Source organism: Phyllostomus discolor, chromosome 9 (assembly GCF_004126475.2).
Source record: "Phyllostomus discolor isolate MPI-MPIP mPhyDis1 chromosome 9, mPhyDis1.pri.v3, whole genome shotgun sequence".
Taxonomy (NCBI): domain Eukaryota; kingdom Metazoa; phylum Chordata; class Mammalia; order Chiroptera; family Phyllostomidae; genus Phyllostomus; species Phyllostomus discolor.
Window position 1 is genome coordinate 27,043,829 of NC_040911.2, and position 27,206 is coordinate 27,071,034.

Consider the following 27,206-nt stretch of genomic DNA (forward strand, 5'->3'; position numbering starts at 1 on the left):
GATAAAAAGTTATTATGTCTTAGCCCTGGCTGGCGTAGCTCAGTGGATTGAGCGCGGGCTGCGAATCAAAGTGTCGCAGGTTCGATTCCCAGTCAGGGTACATGCCTGGGATGCAGGCCATGACCCCTAGCAACCACACATTGATGTTTCTCTCTCTCTCTTTCTCCTTCCCTTCCCTCTCTAAAAATAAATAAATAAAATCTTAAAAAAAAAAGTTATTATGTCTTCTACAAATACTTTGCAAAAGTAGATTACCATGTAGTAAATGATCAATAATTGCTTTTCAAGTAAAACCTGATAATTAATATGATAAGAATAAACACTTTCAGTTATAAAGCACTAACTTGAGAATACTCAAGTCTGAAATGTCAAACATTCCAATTTTGAGACAGCAACCTATATAAGTAGTTATGGTCAAGGTAACCTCAGCTCTTAACTCTTCCCTTAGGTCAATGAGTCTTCCTTTCTCTTGTTGATTTCAGGTTTAAGAAATCTGAATCCATTTCAATATGTATTTAAAAAAATAAACTATGAAAGAGACTAATAATCATATAGAAAGGCCAAGGCTAAAAAAACAAATAAAGACAGATAGAAAGCTGCCTGAGAAATGAATGAAAAGCTATAGTGTATACAAGGTCTGTCCAGAAAAAGTCCAGCCATTGTTAATACAAGAATGGTCTGCACAACATCACATAACCTGGCAGTCCAGGACAGTGGACTGGAACATGCATGCCAGCTTCTAAAATGACAACTTCACTGTACCAGTCAGTGGGGGTGGTAGACTTTGATGAGTGAGCATGTGTACTGTGTGGCTGTTGCATTCAAAATGAACAAGTAGAGCCATGAAGCTGCATCAAATTTTGTATTCAGCTTGAACAATCCTCTGTGGAAACTATTCAGATGATTCAGAAGGCTCCAGCTGTGGGCAACCGCTGATTGGCAGCTTCATCATGACAGTGTGCCCACTTAATGTATCACATCTCATGCAGAGTGTTTGGGTGAAATATCAAAATCACCCAGGTGACTCAGCCCCACTACAACCCAGATTTGGTGCCCTGTAACTTCTGGCTTTTCCCAAAAGTAAAATCACCTTTGAAGGAAAGGGATTTCAGACTGTTTATGAGATTCAAGAAAATACCACAGGGCAGCTGCTAGTGACTGCAAGAACTGTGCGAGGTGCCAAGGTGTCTACTTTGAAGGGGAATGAGGTGTCATTGTCCTATGTGCAAATGTGCAATGTTTCTTGTATCTTCTTTAATAAATGTCTATTTTGCATATTACATGGTTGGATACCTTCTAGGCAGATCTTGTACTTGTGTATCACGTGTACCTACAGTTGTGGTCTTTCAACTTTTCAGAATCAAAATATGGCCCACGCATGACTCTAAGGAGGTCCAGCAGAATAATTCTGAGATCTAGCAAGGTCAAGGAGACTGTTCACACCCATAGAGCACTGTACATATTTCTAGAGGCCATGCAGAAAGGGAAGAAAATGCTATACAGAAATTTAGAAAGTAATACCTGCCCAGAACCAAGAGAAAGATTATTGAGTACATATTAGTCACTCAAAAAATATTCTTTGAATTATAGAGCTTAGAATGGACAATCTGAAAATAAATTTTGGCATACTAACTATTCCACAGTGTCGAGATAAACTGAAGTTCAGAGAATGCTTTGCACCTAAAACAGATGAAAAATTCCTTATTTTTTCTTGAAGTGTTCTATATAATCAATCATAAATACCATTCATACTAAAAAATTCCACAACGCTTCAAATGGGAAGACAAAAAACTAAGTCACTGAAAAATTAAAGTCTTAATATTTTATTGTACTGAGATGTATATTCAATTATGACAAAAAAGTTATGATTGGTTTAAAAACTAAAAGACCAAAATAAACATATAATAATGATCCACCCATTTTACTATGGGAGACTAATGGTGTTACACTTTCCATTTTTCTTCTGAGGAATGTCAAGTAGTACCAGCAAACTGTCCTTTGGGAAAGATCAGTATCTGAGCCTAAAAAAGAACCCTGTCTTCAAATGAGTTAGTGCACAAGTATTCACTGGGGAACCATGCATTCTTTGACAGTGTGGGCACACGACAAGAAATAGTAGAGAATTTTTTAGAATTCTTTGAATATGGCTCATATACATCAAAAAAATGCAATGTGGCCAAGATTATTTTAAAACTTTTTTCTTTTAAAAACTAAGTTGTAGTACAGTACAGTTTGTTTATTAGTCGATGGCAGCAATTTTTAAACTTTTTCATCTCAAGGCACACATAAACTAATTACTAAACTTCTGTGGCACGCTGGAAATATATTTTATTTTTTTGCCGATCTAAGAATAAAAGTGTATAATCTTGATTCATTCACACCAGACAGCTATTGTCATGTTGGGTGCTGTCATTTTTTAAAATTTGATAATCTATAGAAAAGAGGTTAGTGCCCCTGACTAAACAGCCAGATCTTGGAAACCGCTGCTCTATGGTATTCTCCCCCACCTTAAAAAGTGTCAGTTAAAAAAAAAATGCAAATGCATGCATAAGGAAGTTATCATCTTTCAGCACAAACTACAATATTTTGCAAAGCCAATCATTTTTCAAGTCCCTGTAAATGACACTGTTTTTCCCATCTATGCAAACAATGCACTAATTTTACTGTAAAAGACTTTCTGAGGTCATTTAATTCAGCAATCTTGAACAAAAAGAACTCTCTCTAGCCTTATACCTCTGAAAAAGATCAATCAATATTTCACCTATCCTTCTGCAAATGTAAATCAAATACTAGACACCTCAGCAAAATGCCCTCGTTTACTCAAAACCCATGTATTAGGTCATCTCTTCCACTCTCTTCCACTAACTAAATAATTCAAAAATCTCTGGTATCTATTCTCCATTAGCCTATTAATTTATATGTATATTCCATTTATTTTATTAGTGTGTTTCTCACAGGTAAAAAAGCTCTCTGATCATATACAGATTATTAAGGAGGCATCTGCACATTATTAAAAAGTCATATTCGGTTTTTTAAATTAAATATATATATTTGGTTTCTAGCCAAATAGCACAGTACTGCTTGCTCATGTTCAGGTTAAATTTACCTATGAACCATACATATTCTTTTAATATACTATGCCTATCCAGTAAGCCTTTCTCTAAAATGAATTTCTAATTTGGTTTTATTCTTAGGCATATAATAACCCGCACTTGTCACTACTGTCTTATACACTGTTTAATGAATTCATGTCTCCAACCTATTATGCCAATTCTGAATCTTATTTATATCTTCTAATATTTACTTTTGTTCAGAAACATCAATAATTACTATATGCATCTTTCTGATACTTTCATACATAGTACCAATAAAGATACTGACTGACAAGGACCTCAGGGCTAGATTCTCAATGGGTCCCTCCAAAACTGGCTTCACTATATTGAATTTTCTCTATTTTTTCTGTTTTCAATTGTATTGATTTTCTTGCTCCTCTGTTATTTCTGTTCTTCTGTTGCTCTGGATTTACTTTGTTCTTTTTTGTGTTTCTTAGGTGAGCATTCTTTAATGTGAGCAGTCAGTGCTATAAACTTCTCTCTCATTACTGTTCCAGTGTAAGTTGGTCCTGGAATTCAGACATGCCCAGTTTTCCCACTGACACTGTTAAAGTTAAGGTCATGTTTTCATTTTAAAACATGGCCTCATTTTAACCACTTAAAAAAAGTTAATGCTTTGGTAAGAATGCTTTTTACCTCAGAAACACTGTTAAAAAGAAGTTACAGTTTTCACTTTGCTTTCATCGTGAATGTCAGTTTTGGGTACTAAGTGCGCTCTGTGACCTCTCCCGTGAGATAATGTTGGTGAATCTTCACCACAGCTGAAATTCTTTTAAGTAGGCTATACTTGAATATGTCATAGGAATACATAAAGATTTTTCAGTTTTCTGACACTTTCCCCATTGGGTTTTACCTTCATCACAAACGAAGCAACCTTCAATTTTTATACCTAATTTTTTCTGAAAAGACATGAATGAAAACAACTTTTAAAACTTCAGCCTCCTAGTATTCTTCTGTTAATAATTTTTCATTATTCTTTATTTATTCAAAAGTTTGTTAGTTTAAAAAGCCATGTACCAGGCAAAGTAAGCAGAACACAAAGAAAGCAGAGTTTTTGTCCTATTTTACATGACGTGATTTGGAAAGCAAAGTATTTAAATATAAAACAATGTGTTCATGAAAAGGAAATACATCTAAATGTCCTTTACTCAAAGAGAAAACCTTTTTCTTTTCTAAAATGAAAGTTAAACTTTTATTTCCTCTTTGTCGTCTTCATTTTCCAGTTTTCTTTTTCTTCCTGAACAATCCTAAAACCATGACAGGGCAGAGCTGCCATCAGCGTGAGATCAAGAGGGCATGTGACCAGGTCTATCCAGTGGGACGACAGCGACCAAGCAGGCTGAGAAGGGCATCAACACTCGGGGATATCTGGCACAGATGTCAGGATGAGAAGAGTATCCATCCACGTGGAAGAGAACGGGTATCAGTTCCTTGAGCATTGGGTGTGGGTATCCTTGCAAAGGTTGTGGGAGTGAGCCAGCATAGAGATTCAGAGCCCAAGTATAGGAGACTGTTCTGCATGGCATAAGCCCAGCTCCCACTTGGAAAGGCCAGCGGAAAGCGAGGTCCGATGCACAGGGCCCACGTACATGGATAGGTTCTCCCGTGGGGAATCAGGCCTGCATTGTACCTAGACTGCTATGAGACTTGCTTTTGCTAAAACTCCCTCACCCTGAATTGAGGCAGCAAGTGCTTACTGTAACTTCCTAAAGTCTGTGCTAGACCTCCCAAGTATGGAGTGTAACCAGTTCAACCACTTTTCCCCTTGGTCTCCAACATCCTTCTCTTTGAAGTAATTAGCAACATTCTTTCATTGTTTTCTGTAAAAGGTAACCACCTACAGCAAAACTGTGCACGGTAAATGAGGATTGTCCTCAATGTAATGTGCCCAGAGAAGCAATAAAAGCCTGTCAAGGCAAGGGTTGGAGCACTCTCCCCTTGAGAGAGCGGCTGAGGTGCTCCAAGGTGCTCTCCCCTTGAGAGAGTGGCCGTGCTGTCTCTTTTCCTCCACGGAACTTGGTAGTCCGTGTGAATTTGTCTTGTCTCATCCATAAAGCTGTGGACCCCAAGACCCGGGGTCCATGTCACCCAAGTACAGTGAGGAGGGGTCTATGCAAGGGTTGGGAGCAGGTGCTGGTGTAGAGGAGCCAACAAAGAGTGAAGAAGGCAATCACACAAAGGGCTAACCTGAAGCCGGTCATCAGAGCCAGACAGGAGGACAAAGAGGACGTAAACTCAAGAGGCAACCCTGTGTGAGTATCAGAGCCCAGGCAAAGGGAAAAGGGTTATCCTCAAGAAGGTGCAGGCTGGTGGAATGTTAGAGCCTAAGGTGAGTGAGGAGGGAATCAGCATAAGGGAGAGGACCAATATGTGGAGCCCAAAAGCAGAGAAAGGTAAGAAGGACATACTGCAAGGAGTAGCCTGGTGTGGGGTGTCAAAGCTAAACAGAGGAAAGAGGGCCACCGGACGTGAAGAGTCAGAAGCAGAGTGCAGGGAGAAGAGCATTTGGGCAGAGTATGGCCTGGGCTGCTGTGCTGGAGAGCAGGGAGAAGAGGACAGTCCCGGTGTGGGGGATGGGGGACTGAAACGGAGAGTCAGAGTTCCAGCAGGAGAAGGAAGGCTTTCGTGCAGGACAGGGAGCAGCAGCAGTGAGGGGGGATTAATTACATGCAGGATGATTACATAGGAATGCAAATATATTAAAGATAATATAAACCAACCTTCTCAGTGTCACCCAGGAGAGTTACAATTATAAACATTTTTTTAAGCACTCATGAACATTCACCAAAATCAACCATGTTTTGGGCCATAAAACAAACCACCAAAAAATGTAAAAGCTGTTCTCTGACCATTATAGAACCAAACTAGAAATCAATAACAGGAAGACAAGTGGAATATCTCCAAACACTTAGAAATTGTACAAGAAAGTCCTAGATAAATAATACATGGGTCATAGAGAAAGTCTCAAAGGAAATTTTAAAAAATACACAGAACTGAATGAAAATGAAAATACAACAAGTCAAATATGTGGGAAGCACTGAAAACAGTAATGAGAAAAGTTTACAGCACTAAACGCTCACATGCAAAGAGGGATGGTCTCTAAGTTCCACTTTAAGAAATCAGAAAAAGAACAAAATAAATCCAAAGCAACAGAAGGAAATAAGAGAAATAAGAGCAAAAATCAATAAAATTGAAAACAGAAAAAATAAGGAAAAATCAATAAAAAGCTAGTTCTGTGAAAAATCAATACAATTGATAAACCTAACAAAACTGACAAAAATAAAAAAGAGAGAAGGTACAAATCAATAATATAATGAGGCACTATAGATCCTGTAGTCATTAATAAGACAATAAGAGAATATCATGAAAAACTTTACGTTCATAAATCTGACAACTTAGAAAAAATGGAAAATTCTCAAAAACTACAAACCACCAAAACTCAATCAACACAAAATAGACAACTTGAATAATCTTATAACTATTTAAAAAATTGAATTGGTAATTAAAAACTTCTTTAAAAGGAATCTCCAGGCCCAGATTATTTCACTGGAGAAATCTATTAAATATTTAGAAAAGTATTAACCAATTTTATACAATTTCTTCTAGAAAACAGAAAAGAGAACACTTTCTAACTCATTTTATAAGGCTAGTATTATCAGGCTGATAAAACCAGAATAAGGAAGGAAAGAAGAAGAAAAACTACAGCCCAATGACTCTCATGAACTTTGATGTGAAAATTCCAAACAAAATAAGAAGAAATTCAAAATTAGGAATGTATAAAATCAGTGATAAGAACTAAGATTTATTACAGGTAGGAAAGGCAGGTTCAACATTCAAAAATCAATTAATATAATCTATCATATCAACAGCTAAAGAAAAAAATTCATATAATCATATTAAGGGACAAAAAGTGTTTGACAAAATCTAGCATACAATCATAACAAAAACGCTTATAAAACCAGGAATATAAGGAAACTTTCTCAACTTTATGAATGGAAAAAAATCTATAAAAAAAATCTATAGCTAATATCATACTTAATGAAGACAGACTGAATGCTTTCCACATAAAACCAAGAACACAGTAAGGACATCGTCTCTTATCACTCCTATTCACATAGCACTGGAAGTCCTAGCCAGCATCACAAGGCAAGAAAAAATAAAATAAAAAATATATATATTAGAAAAAAAGTAATAAAACTGTCCCTATTTGCAAATGACATGACTGTCATGGCCCCAAAGACTCAACAGTAAAACTCCTAGAACTAATACGTGAGTTCATGAAGGAGGCAGGAATCAAGACAAACACACAAAATTCAAACATATTTCAACAACAAACATGAAACAACCAATGTGAAAACAAAACTTAAAACACAATACCATTTATAATTGTTTCCAAAACAATTAAATACTTATCTATAAATGTGAGAAAAAATGTATGGGATCTGTATTCTGAAAATTATAAAACACCGTTGAAAGAAATCAAAGAACTAAATAAATGGACAGACATACCATGCACATGGATCAGAAGACTCAATACAGTAAAGATGTCAATTCCTCCCAAAACTGATCTATATTTTTAATGTAGTACCCATTAAAATGCCAGCAGAGGGGTGTTGTTTTTCTCTGAGACACTGACAATCTTATTCTAAAATTCTATAGTAAGTCCCATGACTTGTCTCCAAGAGACCCACCTCAAATCAAAAGATACACACAGATTAAAGTAAAGGGATGGAAAAAGATATTTCATGCAAAGGGGAAAAAAGCTGGAGTAGCAATACTTAATATCTGACAAAATAGACTTTAAAACCAAGGCTACAGTACGAGACAAAGAAGGACACTACATAATGATAAAGGGAACAAGCCAAGAAGAGGATGTAACCCCAGGAAACACTCATGCACCCAACACAGGAGTACCTAAATATGTACAGCAAATCATGATGGACATAAAGGGAGCGATCGACGGAAATACAGTCCCAGTAAGGGACTGTGACACCCCACTGACTTCGATGGACAGATCTTCCAGACTGAAAATCAACAAGGAGACAGCGGCCTTAAATAATACACTACATAAATGGATTTAATTGATATATTCAGAACATTTTACCCCAAAAAACCAGAACATACTTATTTTTCAAGTGCATATGAAACATTTTCTAGGATAGATCATATGCTGGGACAAAAAAAATAAGTCTCAATGAATTTAATAAGATTGAAATCATATCAAGCATCTTCTCTAACAACAATGTTATGAAACTAGAAATCAATCACCAGAGGAACACTGAAAAATAACAAAGACATGGAAGCTAAATAACATGTTATTAAACAATGAATGAATTGATAATAAGATCAAGGAAGAAATCAAAAGATACACTGAAACAAATGAAAATGAGAACAAAACAACCACAAAATCTGTAGGACACAGGGAAAGTACTCCTAAAAGGAAAATTCATAGCAATACAGGCCTATTGGAAAACAAGAAAAAGCTCAAATAAACAATCTAACTTTACACTTAAAGGAAGGTGAAAAAAGGACAACAAGCAAAGCCAAAAGTGAGTAGAAGGAAGGAAATAATTAAGAGCAGAGCAGAAATAAATAAAATAGAGTCTAAAAAAAATACAAAAGGTCAATGAATCCAAGAGTTGGTTCTTTGAAAAGATAAACAAGATTGACAAACCTTTAACCAGACTCACCAAGAAAAAAAGAGAGAGGACCCAAATAAATAAAATCAGAAATGAAAGAAAGACAAAGGGTTATATGAAAATCTTACTAACAACTACATGCCAACAAATTGGACAACAGGAGAAAGTCTTTAGGTACTAAGACTACACAGGAGTTCTTAGACTTGATAATCAAAGCACAATGTATAAAATGAAAAACTGATAAACTGAACCTAGTTAAAATTCAAAACTTTTGCTCTATGAAAGACTCTGCAAAGGAGATAAAAAGGCAAGCTACAGATTAGTAAAAAGTATTTGCAAATTATATACGTATCCAGTAAAATATCTGTATATAAAACATAAAGAACTCTCAAAAGTCATCAATCAATAAAATCAAACATTTCAATAGGAAATGGGCAAAAAGGATGAACAGCCAATTCACTGAGGAAGATACCGATGGCAGATAAGCATGTGAAACATCATCTAACATCACTGGCCACTGTAGCAATGCCAAGTAAAATCACAACACGGTAACACTAACCATCTGTCTGAATGGCTAAAATAAAAAACAATGACAACAAACGTTAGCAAAAATGCAGAGCACCTACATTGTTCTTGCATTACTGTGAGAATGCAAAGTGATAAACCACTTTCAAAAATAGTTCAGCAATTTCTTAATGCAACTGAGCATGCATTTATGACACCATATCCCAAGGAAATGACAAGGTTATGTTCACACAAAAACCTATATATATGTTCATTGCAGTTTCATTTGTAACAGTCAAAAACTGGGAACAATCAAAATAACCTTCAACAGGTGAATGGTTAAATAAACCATGGTACATTCTTTGTGCGGAACCCTATTCAGCAATAAAAGGAACAAACTATTGATACACACAACAACTCTGAAAGATCTAAAAAGAATTATGCTGAGTTGCAGGGGGAAGGGGAGTCAATCTCAAAAGGCTGCACCAGGTATGATCCCACTCTTGAGGTGGCAAAATTAGAGGGATGAAGCTCCCTGGTGGCTGCCAGGGAGCAGGGAGGGATAGGAAGGGAAGTGCTTACATCTATAAAAGGGCAGGACGGGTGTCCTTGTGACAGACCTGTTTTGTGTCTGACTATGTGATGGCACACAGATCTACACAGGTGACAAAAATGCACAGAATTAATTATACACACAAATGAGTACATGTGAAATCTACATGAGGTTGATGAATTTCATCAAATGCCCATTTCCGGATTGTGATATTGTACTGTATGGTTAATCAAAACACTCCCAGTTGTGAAAACTGGGTAAAGGGGCATGGGTTCTCCCTCTCCATTAGTTCTTGCAGGTAAACCTCAAAATATTAAAAAAAAAAAATGTCTCTTAGTCTGATACTAATAAAAATAAATACTGAAATACATAATAAACAAAAATAAATAGGACAGAAAGGACAGCTCATCTTTAAACAATAATTCCAGTTCATAAATGCAAAATAAACAGGGGGACTACAAAGTCACCATTAGGACATCACAGCCACACAGCTGTCCCAGACAAGTTCCTCTGACAGACGCAATGCTTATAATAGTGGGTAAGAGTCCAGGAAAAACAACAGTGTATTTGAACAGTCTCCATGAACCTCCTTAAGATATTCATAAGTCACACAGAAAAATACAACTTTTCAGGAGAAAAACCTCATACTCTCTACATTGACCAAGTTATCATACTTAAAACCACCAGTAACAACATTTCAACATCACCCCCCAATATAACGCATCATAATGCAACATTGTTATCACACGCACCCTGAAAAACCCAAATTGAAAGAAATACTGCAAAAAGCTGACCACTTTCTTCAAAAGTGTCACAGCCATGGAAGGCAAGGCAAGGCTAAGGAACTGCCATTCACAGGAGGAGACTAAGGAAACAGGGAGACTGAGTACAAAATAGAACCCTGGAAGAGAAAAATATATTAGCGAAAAAACTAGTGAAATGTGAACACTCTGTAGTTAATGAGTACTACATTATACCGATGTTAATTTCTGACAATTGCACTATGGTTATTCACGGTGATAATTCAGAGAAAGTTATGTGAAAGGTATGAGAACACTCCATACCAATTTTTAAGAGCTCTATTGAGATATATTTACACATAATAATGTTCAACCATTAGAGGGTATAATTCAATGGCTTTTAGTATATTTAGAGTTCTGTAAACATCACCATAATATAATTTTAGAACATTTTCATCCTCCCAAAAAGAAACCTTATACTCATTAGCAGTCACTACCTGTTCCTCATTCCCCCAATATTTTTGCAATTTTTCTATAAGCCTAAAATTATTTCAAAATGATACAAAAAAGTAATGATTATATTGCATTAAATTAAAACATAAATGTAAGTTTTGACACACTATATGACATATAATCAAGAGAGGAAAATGAAACTCATGTGTTTTCAAGTTCTTTAATTTTCTCTCATATCATAATGCATTTCATGTAAGGCTTTGTCTCACCTGGCTAGTTCTTTAATTAAATTTGCAATGCGTCTTTTGTCTTCAAGACATAAATCCTTCAATGATGCACTCTTTACTCCTCCCTTGCAGAAATTCTAAAACAGAAAAAAAACTTTCGGTTAACTTTTGCTAAAAACAATTTTTAAGACTCTGCAAGAAATTTCTTAAAATAAGCACAGGAGGTGAAATTTCTTAAATATCTTTTACCTTGTGGAAACACTATTAGCCTGTTTCATTTAAAACTTACTGTGAACTCAACACAGGGTAAGGAACTGTCTGCCCACTGGGGACAGCATGAAATTTCCACAGAAAGCAGACAGAAAGAACTCAAAGGCAGGAATGACTGTGCTTAAACACTAGGGAATATATAAAGGAAAAAAAATCTTTACTTTGGTGAATGTCACAGAAACAGACACCTAATGAAAAATGAAAGACAGTGAGGACCTTTCTTCCACTGTAGCCCCGCTTACAAGTAAACTAAGGTTGGCAGCAGACGCACCTGTTTCAGCCTCTCGTTCACTCCAAAGGGCACTAGACCAAAGAGCAGTAATAACAGCTAACACATATCTAAGGCTCACTGCATGCTATGAATATTCTGAGTACTTTACCCTTACTAATCCATCTCATTTTCCCAACAATGCCAATAGTTAGGTATTATTCTTATTTTAAAGTGAGGATACATATCTTGTCTGGGTTTATAGCAGTTAGGTAGCAGGACTAAGACTGGGTTCCAGAGTCTGTGCTTTAACCACTGCACTATCCTGTCTCCTGTCCTTGAAGACTTACACTGTTGAATGGTCTTTAAATTACAGGTGAAGTGGGAAAATATCCTTTGAAAATAGGCTGTGATAAATTAAAAATGTATATTATAATCCCCAAAGCCAGTAAAATAGCCCAACAAAACATATAGCTAATAAGCTAATAGAATCATTTTAAAAAGTATGGACTTAATCCAAAAGGTTACAGTTGAATATAAAACAAATTTATTAAAAAAATTTCAGCCCTAGCTAGGTAGCTCAGTTGGTTAGAGTGTCACCCTGATACATCAAGCTCATGGGTTCGGTCCCCAGTCAGGGCACATACAAGAAGCAACTGATGAATGCATTAATAAGTGGAAGAACAAATAGATGCTTCTCTCTCTCTCTCTCTCTCTCTCTCTCTCTCTCCCCCTTCCCCTCTCTCTCTAAAAATCAATAAATAAAATTTTTTAAAAATTTTTAAAATGTCAAATTTTGATTAGAACTTGCAAATTCAACTATTCACATCCCAGTGTGAAGAGAGTACATGGGGGATACACGTAACACAAGTAAACTTACAGTTAAATCCTGCAGCCTACTCAATGTAATCATTAGTAACCAACTAGATAGTGGAAATGCCCTCGAGAACATAGATCAGGGATTGAGAACTTTTTCTATAAATGGTTCACCAGTAAATGTTCCTGGTTTTGTGGCCATATAGTCTCTGTAGCAAATCTACTACTGAACATAAGGGTCATAAATATTAAAAGAATAAGTGTGGTTATATTCCAATAAAACTTTATTTATAAGAGGTGGCAAGCAGATCTGGCCTGCAGGTCACAGATTGCTAAATCATGACTCAAACTTTGCTTGGGAAGTCAAAACATAACAAAAAGTGAAACAAGCCACTCAGGACATGTGTCAAAGGAATGTGGAGGCACTATTGCTCAGACAAAAATGAAGGAGAGATCAATGCTTCGGCCAGAAAAAGGAAGGATCTTTAGGATATTATTTCCAAGTGAAGGAAATAATTAATAATAATAATAATAATGCAGGCTAATTTCCTTTTAATGAAAATATCTTTCTTACATTTAAGGGTTTATTCATCATCAACCAAAAAATTCAAATGAACAAAAATCACAAAAGACACCTAATATAAAAAAGAGTTGTGAGTTTTACTAACTCCACACAGACCAGAATGTAGGCCTTCTTTTTTTTTAAGATTTTATTTTTAGAGAGAGGGGAAGGGAGAAAGAGAGAGAGAAACATCGATGTGAGATGAGAGAGAAACACTGATCGGATACCTCTTGTCCGAGGCCCTGCCCTGACGGGGGAGAGAACCTGCAACCCAGGCGAGTGCCCTGACCAGGAACCTTTCACTTTGCAGTACAGCACCCAACCAACTGAGCCACAACGGTGAGAGCCAGAATGCAGGTCTTTGAGACATACCAAGATAATGAATTTTCTTAGCCAAGTCTTAAAGCTCAGATATTTTGAAGCTAAACACATTATATTCATACCAAGCATCATCAAAGCACCCTAGAATCCTCTGTATTTGCATCTTTTCAGAATGCTTATAGATCATCTAATGTTCTTTCAATGACTCTTCTACCCAAGTAAACGGTATCAGTTATTGGTCATGTGGACCCTGAGAAAGAAGATACCCTACTAAGAAGGGATCATAATGGCTTCACTGGGTTTAAATTAAAAATCAAAAAACAAACACACACACAGAAAAAACAGAGCCTAGCAGTAATAGAGGCCTCTCACACAAACCACACTTCAGGGAGAAACCTACATTAAGCTGCCTGTCTCCTGCACTGAATTGCTTCCCAGCACTGTGTTTCTGTCATCCTGAGCCATCCCTTATACAAAGAGGAGTTCCAGGAATTCTGTTTCAACCAATAGGGCTGAGGCTTTGCCATCAGTATCTCCACCAACCAATCAGAACAGTTCCATTCTGACCAATCAGGATAGTGCTTTTTGGGCCAATAAAACTGCAACAATTTGGAGTCCTCATTTGCATGAGGACAGGCCAATCAGGACTTTGCTGCCTTCTATCTTTTTAAGTCAGCTCCCCGTTGGCTGTAGGAACACCCTTTCCTTATCCATGGAAGAGGGAGGTTGAATTTTCCCAGATGGAAGTGAAACTCTAAAGGTGGGTGACCAGAGGAGTGGAGTGGAGGTGGCTGCCTCAGAGGCAGACCCGTGCAGAGGCAGACTGGCACAAAACAAGGGATCTAAGCAGGTGGCAAATACCAAAGCAGAGCTGCCAAACCCCAGACGGCTTCATCCCAGGGCCTCTTCACAGCCACACTGCTTCTAACTGAGCTATAACACTACTGAGCTGCTCCACAGCCTCACTGTTTTCACAGCCAGGCTGTATCACAACTGAGCTGTTTTGCACTGAATAAAGTTTCGTTCTTCACCAGACTCCAAATTGGGAATTCTTATTGGCACTGAATTGGCACCAATGACCATCAATGGACAGTTAGCCAAAAAAAATCAGTTACTGGTCAGTATTCATAAAAAACTGAAGAATAACAAAAAAAAAAAAAAAAAACCAAATAAGAAATTACTGTACCTGTTCATTTATGGAATCTCCTGCACCTTTTAAAGAATCCATGGAGACCGAATCAGCAGCCACCCTGGAAGTCTTGAATTTAACATTAGCTTTTGGGCTCATCAACTTGTGTCTTGATCTGGTATTTCCTTCTGCAGAAATTCCTAAGGATTTGTATCACATTAGACTTTAAAATTATATTTTCTCATACTCTTCAGCCCCCATCAGCCTCTCTGTTGATATCCTCTGCTTTATAGGACCTGATAGGGAAAACACTTATTTCATTTTAAAGCCCTCTGAATAAATAATGAATCATGAAAAGATTGTTTTGAATACATTAAAGATTCAACTGCAATATTTTTAAAAGGTGCTGGCACATTCATAAGTCATATTAAAACCAGTAAGTTACAACATGCCACACATACCCTAACTTAGGGGAAATTAAAGGTCTGATTTGTCACATAATTGGGGTACTTTTGATAATTCAGTAAACTTTAAAGTCTACTGCATAAACTCTGTATCAAGAAGTTTTCATGTTTTTCTTTGAAATATTAAATTTAGGCTATTACTTATAAAAATAGTAAAAATCTCTTACTCCTTAATACATAAAGTATTTTTAACCTTAATAGGGTCATACTATTTTTTTTTTAATTTTAGGATCTAATGAACTGTTCCACATCTAGTTACACCTGTAAATTCATCCTGATGTTTTACCTTTCTCCTAAGCAAAGAAAGCTTACCAAATTAACATAGAAAATCATACCTGGAACATATACTACTGATTGTTCTTCATCAGAAACTATGCAGGAAGACATGAAGGAAAACACTAGTAAAGATTATCCAATATCCAAGTGCTGCCTCTCTTCTGTACTTTTGTTATAATTCTTAATTCCTATTGACCTTGGAATATATAACTACCTTTTAAAAACAAAACTTTGAAGCAAAGAAAGTGACTTAAATGTAGCAAAGTTAATATTCTTTTAAAGTTCATTTTTATAAAGTCACAGCTATATATTTTGTAAAAATTTTGGAAGGCCCAGTTCCATAAAACTTTCATCCAACTTATTCCCAAATGAGATATCCTATACTACAAATTCTGCCATTCGGATCCTTTCATTTCCTTTCCTTTTGTGAACCAAGAGTTCAGTGCTTCAGTGCTGGAAAGCTGTCAAGTTACTTTAGGCATGAATATAAATACTTTCAAAATGAGCTTTATCTTTGAAAAACAAACACTGTTTGAGGGCAAGTCAATCATGCAAACACAAAGGCATTTTTTTATTCTTTGTAGTGTATCCGTGAAATGTCCCAAGAAGCCCTATTTAACAAATGGAAGAAATTTAAGACAAAAAGAACTATAGTATTTTGAATTTCAAAAGGAGAAATTTAGAAAGGCCACTGAGATCATAATACTGCTTTAGAAAGAGAACCAATACAATAAGAAAGCATTTTTTCCAGAAACGAAATTTTATTCAGAAACATATCTAAATCCAGATATGTCCACAGTTTGATAACACTTGCAAGAAGGAAGCATCTGAACATTTTATTCCAATGATCTAGAACATTCCAAAGTCATTTGTTTTTTGATAAAATGTTTTCTTTTCCAAGATTTCCAGACAATCAATTATGAACTATTTCCTTCCAGAAAAGGGATGGAATAAAACAGGGGATTTAATAACATGTTGAAAAAGTCCATGTATTTCAGCTCATGATTGACCTTAGTAATGGAGTCTTTCCAGGAAATGCTGAGCAGACGTGCAGAGAATTCCGACAGGAATTTAGGAACACAGAGGTGACAGACCATGCCCACTGTCTGCGCTGCCAGCTGATTTCCAACAGCTTTCTGGAGCAGCACATACACTCTCACAGCTTCAAGATTTTGGCTGATAACTAGTGCCCCTAAACTGCTCCCTCAAATACCAGAAACAGAGCTGGTATTTTAAGAGGAACATAAGACAAGTATACAAAAAATTAGACCTCACTACTCCAAACTGGGAGCAACTAACACAGCAGTAGACAATTTCTAAATTCACTGACATCTAAGATAAAAAAAAAAAAAAAACACCTTACAAAATTAAATTGTGCAGACTCCATTTAACAGCAAAAGTCTTTTATTTTTTATATTTTGGGGGATAGCACACACAGTAGGTGCTCAATACATGTGTACATGACTAATTTTTTGCTGCTGGAAATATACATATGGAATAAAGGACCCAGGGGACAAAATCCAAGATGATTCAGAATATGCTCCCTACAGCACTATCTTCAATTAGAAGGCACAGTAACGACGGATTTGCAGAATATTCTCCAAGGGTGACCTATGGACGAACATAACAGAGTCCTGGAAAAAAATACTACACTTCCTTAGGCTATTCACATAGAAGCTTGCTCACAACTGGAAAAACCAGCTACTGAATACCTTAATCTGAAAGCTCACCAAGTATATTATAGTTTCTCCTCTTTCCTTAAACTTGACACCATTTCCTCATTGTTACTGCCACCTAATAACTTTGTTTCCTATTTCTTAAAAAAACAAACTATAGAGACCTTCCAGAAGCTTCTATTTGAGGATGACATATTATAAGAGAAAACCTTAAAGACTCCACCTTAAAAACTGTTAAAACTAATACACAAAACCAGTAAAGTTGCAGGATACAAAATCAATATACAAAAAGCTGTAATATTTCTATACACTAATAATGAAATACCACAGAAATTAAGAAAACAATCCCATTTACAATTGCCTTAAAAAGAATAAAATACTGAGGAATAAATTCTACCAAGGGGGTGAAAAACCTGTACGATGAAAATTATAAGACATTGATAAAAAAATAAAGAAGACACAAATAAATGGAAACATATTTCATGCTCATGGATTGGAATAATATTGTTAAGATGTCCATACTCAAAGCCACCTGTAGATCTAATGCACTCCCTGTCAAAATTCCAATGGCATTTTCACAGACAGCATAAATTATCCTAAAATTTGTATGAAACCTCAAAAGACCTCAAATAGCCACAGCCCTGAGAAAAAAAAGAACAAAGCTAGTAGCACTGTGCCTTCTGACTTTAAACTATGTTACAAAAGCTGTAATAATCAAAACAGCATAGTATTGGCATAAAATCAGAGACAAAAGACCCCCCGATAGCTACCCCTTTCCATAGCACATATAATCACTGGACATATATTTTAACTTATTCACAGCCCCATGTCATATCACTAAAGTGGAAGCACCAAGCGCGTAAAGATTTTCATCTTGTGTTGTTCAATGTCGTATCTCCAAATATCAAATGCCTGGCTCAAAGTAAAGAATAAAACTGATATTTAATTTCATGAGGCACTGTCCAACAAGTTTCAGTGTTATCTTTCTTTAGCTTGTTCAAATGTGCAGGTAAAACCTATTAGCTACATCCACATTAAATTTCTTTTCAACATAAAAACCACTAAATAAACTGACCTTACCAAATGTTTTTAAAAATAAGACTAAATAGGCCCCAGCAGATAGCTCAGCTGGTTGGAGCATCGTCCCAATACACCAAGGTGGAGGGTTCCATCCCCGGTCAGGACGCATGTAAGAAGCAGCCAATGACTGCATAAATAGGTGGAACAAATGTGTCTCTGCCTGTCTGTCTCTCTCCCCTCCCCGCTTCCTCTCTCTGAGATCCATAAAAAAAAGAGAGACAGAGAATAAACATATTTAGAATTGCCTCCATCCAACTTATGCTTTCTAATCAATCTTCATCTTATCTTAAGAACCCAAATATTTACCTTCTTCAAATGCAGAGATTCCCAACAAGTGTATATTTTATAGGAAAGATAGGAAAGTCAAAGAGATACAATATATACCAAACTCATATTGGACCTCTTATTCCTTCTATATGCCACCTTAGTTCTATTTTGGTTTCTTTGGAAGCATCTCAATAAGATGAGTACAAGTTAAAAACCATCCTTAATGCTGATACTAATCTATCCAAACCCCAGAATTAAAGTAGTAATTAGAAATACAAGGCAGAAATGGCAGAGGAAAAAGCATGCCTATCCCAGATCACTGGGACCTGAAGAAAATGAACTTAGTACTGCCCATTCGACTCTAACCTCTTGAGCTTTACTCACTAACCAGCAACACATGTGTACATATGTAATTACTACTGACCACGGTGACTTTCCTGGTTAGCACAGGCATACCTCATTTTACTGCATTTCACTTTATTGTGCTTCACAGATGCTGCATTTTAACAAATTGAATGTAAGACCCTCCACCAGAAAGATTATGACTGGCTTTATTGCAATATTCAGTGGTCTAGAACCAAACCCACAATATCTTCAAGGTGTGCCTATATATTATTTTAAGAATAAACATTAAGCCTTTGTCTAGTTTTAATTGAAAAGTCAATGGCAGTCATTATAGCTACAGCAATGTTTTGATCGGGTCCCTCATAATTCATATTTGTTATTATCAAGTTGCTAACACTGTTAATGATAATACACAAGAGCATTTAAGCAATCAAATTTAAATACTGTAGAAACACTAACTTCTGATATTACTAGGAACTATAACAAAGCAGGAAAGCAATTTATGGCTGAAGGGTCTTAAATTTACTCAAAGATTTAACCCATAAAATGATAGCATGGCATATCTATAGTTTATACATTAGGTACAAAGACATAACTTGTACAAAGCAGCACTGCTGAATCATACTGTGCAGGAGATGCATTAACTCAACAGTGAAAAAACAGTGACATTCAGTCACAGATGATCTGTCCTCACATGATGGAAATATCTAGGATGGGAAATCTCTCAATCACATTTCTCTAGTTGTTCAGGGGAAGCACTGACCAATCTTTCTTTCAATAGTGTGAAAAGAATACCAGATTATAGATAGATATTTTTTGGTCTTTTTTTACAGTAAGTTCTACCAAAAGTCTTTGGGGTGGTCTGGGAAGTCATCAATATGGCAAGAAGAGATCAAGATTCAAAGACACATGACTAAACCAAATGATTCACAAGTATCGTTATGCTTTTTTTTATTGAAAACCAGCAACAAGTTCACCTTTCACATTGCTTTTAAGTCCCATGGAGATGTAAAATGAAGATATCTGAGGCTAAATGTTGAAACAGGCTGGGGAAACAGGTAATCCTAGTAAACCTGCAATTCCTTTCAAACATCTGAATTTCTGTAGAATGTAATCAATCACCACTGTTTTCCTCATATAACCTCAATTCCTCATTTTCAGTGGGTAGGTGAGTGTTTCATATAAATTTTTATAGAGTAAGAGAATTTAAGAGAAAAGGAAGATATGTAACTTCTGTATGCGATAGGGAGTGCTGGGACGACATGAATTAAGTGAGAGTAGAGGGCTGCTGAGCCCCAGAAGGTGGATTCAGTTCACATGCCTATTAACTGAATCAATACCGCTGTAACAGGTGGTCTCCCCTCCCCCAAACCATTTATTCTATATCAGAAGTATATCATTGGGCATATGTGCTTATGAAAATGATTAAAACAAAGAAGCACATTATAAGTTAATAACCTTCAGATATCTCCTCTTTCACAAAATTGTCATTGCAGAGGCAGTGTTTCAAGAGAAAAAACTCATCACAATTTCCTGACCTCTTAACTTAGCTCGGTTGTTCCCAACGCACAAATCCTCTAAAGGAAAAAATACTTAATTTGCACGGTGCACTAGTTTGCCATTATCCAGTGTATGTACATGATTTCACTTGATTCTCACGAACCTATTAGAGACAAGTGGTGATTATGTTTGGAAAGTATATACCACCAAACACTGAATAGCACGGAATGCAAAAATATCCCTCTCTCCATGGCATGACACTTTAATTCTAGTAACTCAAATAAGAGAAACTGATCATATAATTTTGTAAGTTTCACTGGGAACTAAGTAGAAGTGTGCAAAGAATACACAAAGTTAACAGCAATGCCTCAAACAATGCCATCACCAGTCCGAGCAAACAAACAAAACAACTAGCCTCAGCAAGCACCCAATACACTATCGCCCTGCTTTCCTGTAACACTCCTCCAACGAACACAGGAGTCAATTATCAGGACAAAAGCTCAGGCCGGTACAGTGTAACTGTAACTATCCCAGGGAAAGAACCACTTACGTCACTCATTTCATCATAGATATTGAACTGAGAAGCCCACCACCATAGTAAAAGAGCTCTACAGTTTCTCCAACCCAAAACAACCCAAGCACTTTTTATCCTGCCAGAGGTGACCTGCAAACTACATTTAAATCTACACTACATCCAGTCACGATGATCTGCAGCTCATTCAATAGCCGGCGCCACAAGACCAGGTCCCCGTGAAAGCAAGCACCACGCCTCTCAGAAAATCTCAGTATGAAAATACATCATCACTAACAGGCCTTCCAAGTCCAACAAGATCCTGACATCCTCCTAAACAGCGCAGACCGAGGGCACTCCTAAGCCAACAAGAAAAGGCCCCTTGATCATCCAACACCCTTCTCTCCTCCACAAGCTCATTTTGCCTGGCAGGCCGGATGTCACCCAGGGCTGGAGTGTGCTCCCAGCCCCAGGCTGAGCCACGATTGTAGGTCATCTTCCCAGAGCTCACCGCCAAAGACGGCTGGGCAACATCTGCATTCAGTCCCACACCTGGAACCCCAGTCTGCACACTGTATCAGGCGCTCAGCCACTTAATCCCCAAGCAGGGCGAAAAGCCCGGCACCTGGACTGCCGCGGGACAGAACGGCCCCGCCCACGGGGTTAGCATCAGGCTTCCCTCGCCGCTGAGTCCCACGCGACCACTCGCCGCTCACCGCCCCGGGGAAGGCGCCGGCGCCCCCTGCCAGGCGGGCAAAGGATACAGTCCCGTGTCCAGAACGCCGCGCCGCCGGGGCGGGAGGGGCCCGCCACGTCCGCCATCTTGAAACAACCGCCACTCGGGACGCCTTGCCGCGGCCGCCCCGCCCCGGACTCCAGACCCCGTCCCCATTGGCCGCTCTGCGCAGAGGCCCGCCCCCGCCTGGGCGGCCGGCCCCGGTGGGGCGGGAGTGTCAGGGCGGAGGCGTCGCTGTGTCCCGCCGGCTGGGGCCGAGGCCGCGGGAACGAGCTCACCGCGTAACTACTGCCAGACCGGCCCCGGATCCTCATCGCATCCCTGCCTCGGTCTCAGGCGGTGAGCACTACAACTCCCGGCATGCCGTGAACTTGATGGCCGAGGCTCGGGGGCGGTGTGCAACGCTGCGGCCCGTCCAGCTCACCCGTTTGGTCTCCTCCGCTGCCCCGGCCGCGCGCGGAGCGGGGACGCGAGCTATGGAGGAGCTGCCGCCCCCGCCTGTGGGCTCCAGCAAGCCGCTCCTGGAGAAGCTGACCCTGGGGATCACCCGCATCCTAGGTGAGTGGGGCCGGAAGCCTGGGGGGCGACTGCGGGGCAAGGAGGCGTGCACTAGAAGCACAAAGTGGCGGGGCGACGGTGGACCTTGTATGCCAGTGGGCATCGTTGCTGCGACTTCCGTTGTTAAGGAAGAAAGGGGGAGCTTTGCCGGGAGTGTTCGGACACAGAGCTGGGAATCCCGAAGGTTCTCCCCACTCCAGGTCCCGCTGCAGGCGCCGGTAAGAGTGGGCAAAAACGTGCAAGGGAGAGACAGCAGGCACCTGACAGTTGGGTATTGGGGTCCGAGATGCATTATTGGCCAATGGAGGTCCTTGAAGTCTTTCCTCTAGTGACAGAATGAGCTGGAAGAAGGCTGCAGCCAGCCTTCCTGGGCAACAACACCCACGCACCTCTGTGTTATAGTCCAAAAGAGTTTAGCCTTGCACTACTGAATGGGTGTTTTCCCTGTATCGTGCCTTTACTTAGCACCCACCGTTATGTTAGACTCTGGGACTACAAAGATGGGGGGGGGGGGCGGTCAACACGTGAAAAAAATCAAAAGACGAGGTCCCCAGAAGTGTGAGAGGAAGTCAGTAATCTATTGTTCTGAAGCAGCACACAGGAGGTGGTGATTGACCTAATCTGGAGAGTTAAGGAGTATACCCCACACATGATGCTAGATTTTGAAGGACAAATGGGAGTTAGCCAGATAACCGAGAGGCAGACTAAGCTGGCTGAATAGCATGCTTGGATGCCCTGCATCACATTTATAATGAAATCCAAATACTGTACCAGGACTCTTATGGTCTGCCCTTATCTGTCTTTCTGACTGTATTTTCACTGTGCTTTTGCCACAGGGTGTCCGTGTTGTATCATAAATATATTAACCGTTGCAGTTTGCTAGACCCTTCACTGAAATTACTTTCCTCTAAATCTGTCTCCCTCATTTGATTCAGATCTCTGATTAAATATCACCACTTCGGAGAAGTCTTCCCTGATTATACCCAACACGCTTCTTTTATCACTCTCTTATCTTAACCTACATTTTTTATCCTTATGGCCTTATCACTACTTGAAATTATTAAGACAAATAAATTGTATTTATTTGGTTGCTTTTTAAGTTTGTCTTTCTTTTATGTAATAGAAGTCCCTGAGCATAGGAACTGTGTCTTGTTCTCACCTGTGTTTCCCAGTGTCTAAAACAGTAAATGAGACATGAAACACTATGATGTGGTTGGGAGAAGTGATAATTTTAGAAATGAAGTTACAGAGCGGGGCAAGGAGAGATCTCATCAAGACCACCTATATCCTATCTCTTAATTCTTATCCAGACTTCTGCTCTGTTGCTTCTGTTATTCCTGGGCTTAGTCAGATAGGCCTCACTATTTTACAGGCCTGCTTCATTATTCTCTTTATAAATCTAGGGATTTTTCTGTAAATAAATTATTTTCTTCTGAGTAATATTTAAACCACTCAAGTCAAGCCAACTAAATTTCCCAGTCAGTTTGATTTAAAAACCTGAATAATTAAATGACTGTAAACATTTAAAATTCCATTTATACTTTTAATATATTCTATTATGCATTTCAGATGTTTGGCAAACTGGTGCCACTTCAAGGGAAAACCTACCTAAGGAATTAAACAACTCTGGTAATTAAACACATGGTGAATTTAGTGTCCAGTTAAACATTCTCTTTATAAAATCGGACCTTAAAATTTCAAGTTAATAATCACAAATTGAAAATCAATTTTATATATAAATATATATATATATATTACATTTGTATTTTGTTTTGAAAGGATAATATGTTAAGAGGATTTTTTAAAACGAGGTAGTAGAAGGTGTGTGGTAAGCAAACTCCCAAAATCTCCATCCTAAAAGATAAGAAATAACTTCAGAACTGCAGGCTTCTGTCCAAAACCAAACATTTAAAAATCCTCAAGAAAATACTATGAAACCAAATTCACCAACATTAAAAAGATTACCAAGTGTGATTTAGCACAGGAATTTGCAATTTGTTGAACATATGAAAATCAATTAATGTAATGCACCTTGTTAATAGAATAAAGGACAAAAAACACATAATCATGCCAATAGTTGTAGAGAAAACTTGACAAAATCCAACACTGCTTCAGGATTTAAAAAAAAAAAACACTCAACAAACTAGAAATAGTATATAGAATAGAAATCAAGTTTCCTCAACCTGATACTGGACATCTGCGAAAAACCCCAGCTAGCACCATACTTAAATGGTGAAAAATTGGATGCTTTCCCATTAAGATCAAGATCAAGACAAATGTCTTGGTGATTCCCAAGGCCACACCAGATTTGATGGTTTACAAGGAGGACTACAGCCTTGGGAGGTAGTCATGCTGCGATTTATTGTAGCAGAGGGAAACGTGCACGTGGGGGTGTCAGGGAAAGCAGGTGCAAAGTTTTCAGTCGTCCTCTCGGTGTAATCACATGGGACACACTTAATTGTTCCAGCACCATGACAACATGTCCACATTGTCTGCTAGGGAAGCTTACCTGCCCTTAGGAGTCCAGGCCTTTTGTTTCAAATCAGTTACCTAGACACCTTCTACTTAGTATGCTCCAAATTCCAGACTCCCAGAAAGGAAACAGGCGTTCAGCATGAAGGGTGCTGTTTGCACTAACATTTAGGTACAGCAGCCATTCCTACCAGGGAATGCTGGGAACCCTCCCGAAATCCAAGTTCCCAGATGCCAGCCAGGGGCCTGCCTTATAAGCAGGACTTTCTAAAGCTTATAATGTGAGGCCTGCTATCTTTACTTGTTTCTTTACATTGAGAATTCCTCTCTTACCACTATATTTAACATCATATTGGACAATCAAGTCAAGGCAATTAGCCAAGAAAATAAAGACACACAAATTGGAAAGAAGAAAGTAAACGATCGCCATTTGCAGATGTTGTGATCTTGTGTATTTTAACAGCTTCCTAAGAAATCCACAAGAACAAACAAACAAAAAAACCCTGCACATTAAGTGTGAATTTGTCTGGCTCTGTGGCTACGGTTTAAGTCCCGTAAATGTCCACTCTCTCTGGTCTGAGCACCTCCACCTGTCTATGGTAGCAACGTTGGGAAGTGGGCGGATTGCAGTGCTACAGACTCTCTTTTCCTCTTTTAGAATCATCCCCAGGTGTGACAGAGGTGACCATCAGAGAAAAGCCACCTGTTGAACGTCATATGATTTCTTCATGGGAACAAGTAAGTGTTGCCCTGTTCAATTCTCACCTCCCAACAAAGAGAGGTCCATTTAAATGCCTCCTGAGAAGAAAAGATTAGGGCAGGAAACCTATTCTTATCTCAGTCCACAGCTGCCTTCACGGTAGAGTTCACCCTTCACCCTGTTCCAGTTCAGGACACCTAACACTCTCTCCCAACCCGTGCCACTTCCCCATGTGGATCATGTCCTGTGAGCCTGTCGCGTGGAGGCAGTGGAACGTTCAACACTGTATGCAGCATAACTAAAAAGCAAGCAAGGAAAGGAAAAACTGAATGTTAATGAGCATGTCGGGCAGAACATGGTTAAATATTGCAGAGAAGGACTAACTGGATTAAGAGCTAGTGTTTCCCAACCCCCCTCTGAACTTCCATTCATTTTTGCAACACAAGTTTTAAACTTTTTAAATGGGCCAGGCATTACCCTTCGTGTTGAGTCCTATGGAATCAGTGATACTCAAAAAAGGGCACCATTTCTTACCTTTTTACGTCACTGTCTAAGACATGGTGTAAACCACTGCAAGTGTAATTACAAACCAGACTGAGTGCTGTCGAAGAGAGGTGAAGGGAGTATTGTGAGGAGGCCTGACTAAGTCGAGAGGGGGAGAAGGGTTTTCCTCAAAGGGGTTAAGTTATGAGAAGCTTTTAACCAGCAGATGAGATCTGGAAGAAGGGGCTTTCAGCCTGTGTGAGGGCCATGCGATGGGGAGGATTACATTTTCCCAGACCATGAGGAAGGTCCATGTGGCTGGAGCACAAGAGAGCAAGGGAAAGAGGTTCACCAGGTCCCTGGACACGTAAAACTTCTTAGATCATCAGGAATTTGCTCTTTATCTTGGACATAAAGGAGAGCCATTGAAATGTTTTAAATGGGGAACTAGGAAGTCAGATTTCTGCTTTGGAAAAATCATTGCAGCTAAATACTGCTATTTAGCTGCAATGATTTAATACATACACTTAGTCAAATGTATTTGACTAAGAAGCTGGAAATCACCCAGTTATATAAGGCGTGCCTGCTAACACATATCACATAGTTATTTCATTTAATCCTCATAATAACCCTGCAAGGTAGGTATTGATACCTCCGTGTTACAGATGAAAAAACTGAGGCTTGGAGAGGTGAAGGAGTTTGTCCTGGGCTGCATAGCTACCAAGTAGGAGAGCCTAAATTTGACCTCTCTTTGCTGCCTATCTGTTCTGCTCTGGCAAACTGCTCCTCTGCTAGTGGACAGCACTGTGGTGGTCTCGTCTCCAGCAGCCGTGCAGGTGATGGGGAGGTGGGTTCACTGCACGTGTGCATGCTCAGTCCTTGCGAGCAGGGCTCATCCTCCCTGGGCTTGAGCCAGCAGCAGCCTCTGTCGCAGCTTAGTAACTGGTAGTTGATGTTTCTCTGCATCACCTCAGCTCAGTAGCTCCCCAGCTCTTCTTATGGGCTTACTCAGCCCCCATACCCATTTCTGTTCACAGCCCATAATAGAAAAGGTGATTCTTGAACAGTGTCTGTTGAACTCTTACTGGCTGGTCAGTCAGCCTGCTCCTGGTGAGGCCGTGGCTATGCCAGCCTGGCCTCATGGATATGGTTGATGACATCCCTCCTGATCCTCAGCCCTTTAGAGAAAACTGCCTTGGGGCTACTGTGTGCTAAATAGGAGGCTCCTGGCTTAGAAATTCAAGTTCATAGACCTGGGCGGGAGGATGAGAGGACAGGAATGCCTTGTCTGGGGTGGAACACCATTAAGGCTGTATCACATTATGTCACTTATGTATTGAAGTAATTTCTGAGGCATATTTCTTTCTGTGTCTATACCACATATTCCCCAGAACTCACTAAGATGACTTTACCCATCTGTTCCAATATTTCTTATTATCCTGTAGTTTATTCATTTGGAACATACCTTCCCCGGCTGCTTCTCGGGGCTAGAGCCTGCGTCTGATCTCATTGGGATCTAATCTGCCTCCTGGACAATGCAGCTTTATTGGGACTGACATTAGCTTAAACTGACATTTAAGAGAATACAGTCCTTGAGCTGGGT

General features: G+C 38.9%; 2 protein-coding genes across 5 annotated transcripts in view; one reads left to right on the plus strand and one right to left on the minus strand.

Moving 5' to 3' along the window:
• Positions 1-21,492, minus strand: part of KIAA1328 (KIAA1328 ortholog) — a 228,982-nt gene extending 207,490 nt beyond the window's left edge. For 2 of the 4 annotated variants that reach the window (XM_028524448.2, XM_028524446.2), the window contains exons 1-4: positions 21,419-21,492; positions 15,335-15,370; positions 14,593-14,735; positions 11,272-11,366 (exon numbers count right to left, since the gene is read on the minus strand). In XM_028524448.2, coding sequence (XP_028380249.1) covers positions 11,272-11,366; positions 14,593-14,735; positions 15,335-15,370; positions 21,419-21,476 — 332 coding nt within the window. In that variant the 5' untranslated portion in view covers positions 21,477-21,492. Of the gene's footprint in view, positions 1-11,271; positions 11,367-14,592; positions 14,736-15,334; positions 15,371-18,822; positions 18,824-19,239; positions 21,130-21,165; positions 21,347-21,418 lie in introns of those variants that run through there. The other 2 variants (XM_028524447.2, XM_028524450.2) reach the window with 2 other exon arrangements.
• A 70-nt stretch (positions 21,493-21,562) lies between these two features.
• The window catches only part of TPGS2 (tubulin polyglutamylase complex subunit 2), a 29,629-nt gene continuing 23,985 nt past the window's right edge, over positions 21,563-27,206 (plus strand). Inside the window, exons 1-3 of the mRNA XM_036009137.1 lie at positions 21,563-21,948; positions 23,518-23,577; positions 25,079-25,158. Of these exons, the coding sequence (XP_035865030.1) occupies positions 21,765-21,948; positions 23,518-23,577; positions 25,079-25,158 (324 nt within the window). The 5' untranslated portion in view covers positions 21,563-21,764. The remainder of the gene's footprint in view (positions 21,949-23,517; positions 23,578-25,078; positions 25,159-27,206) is intronic.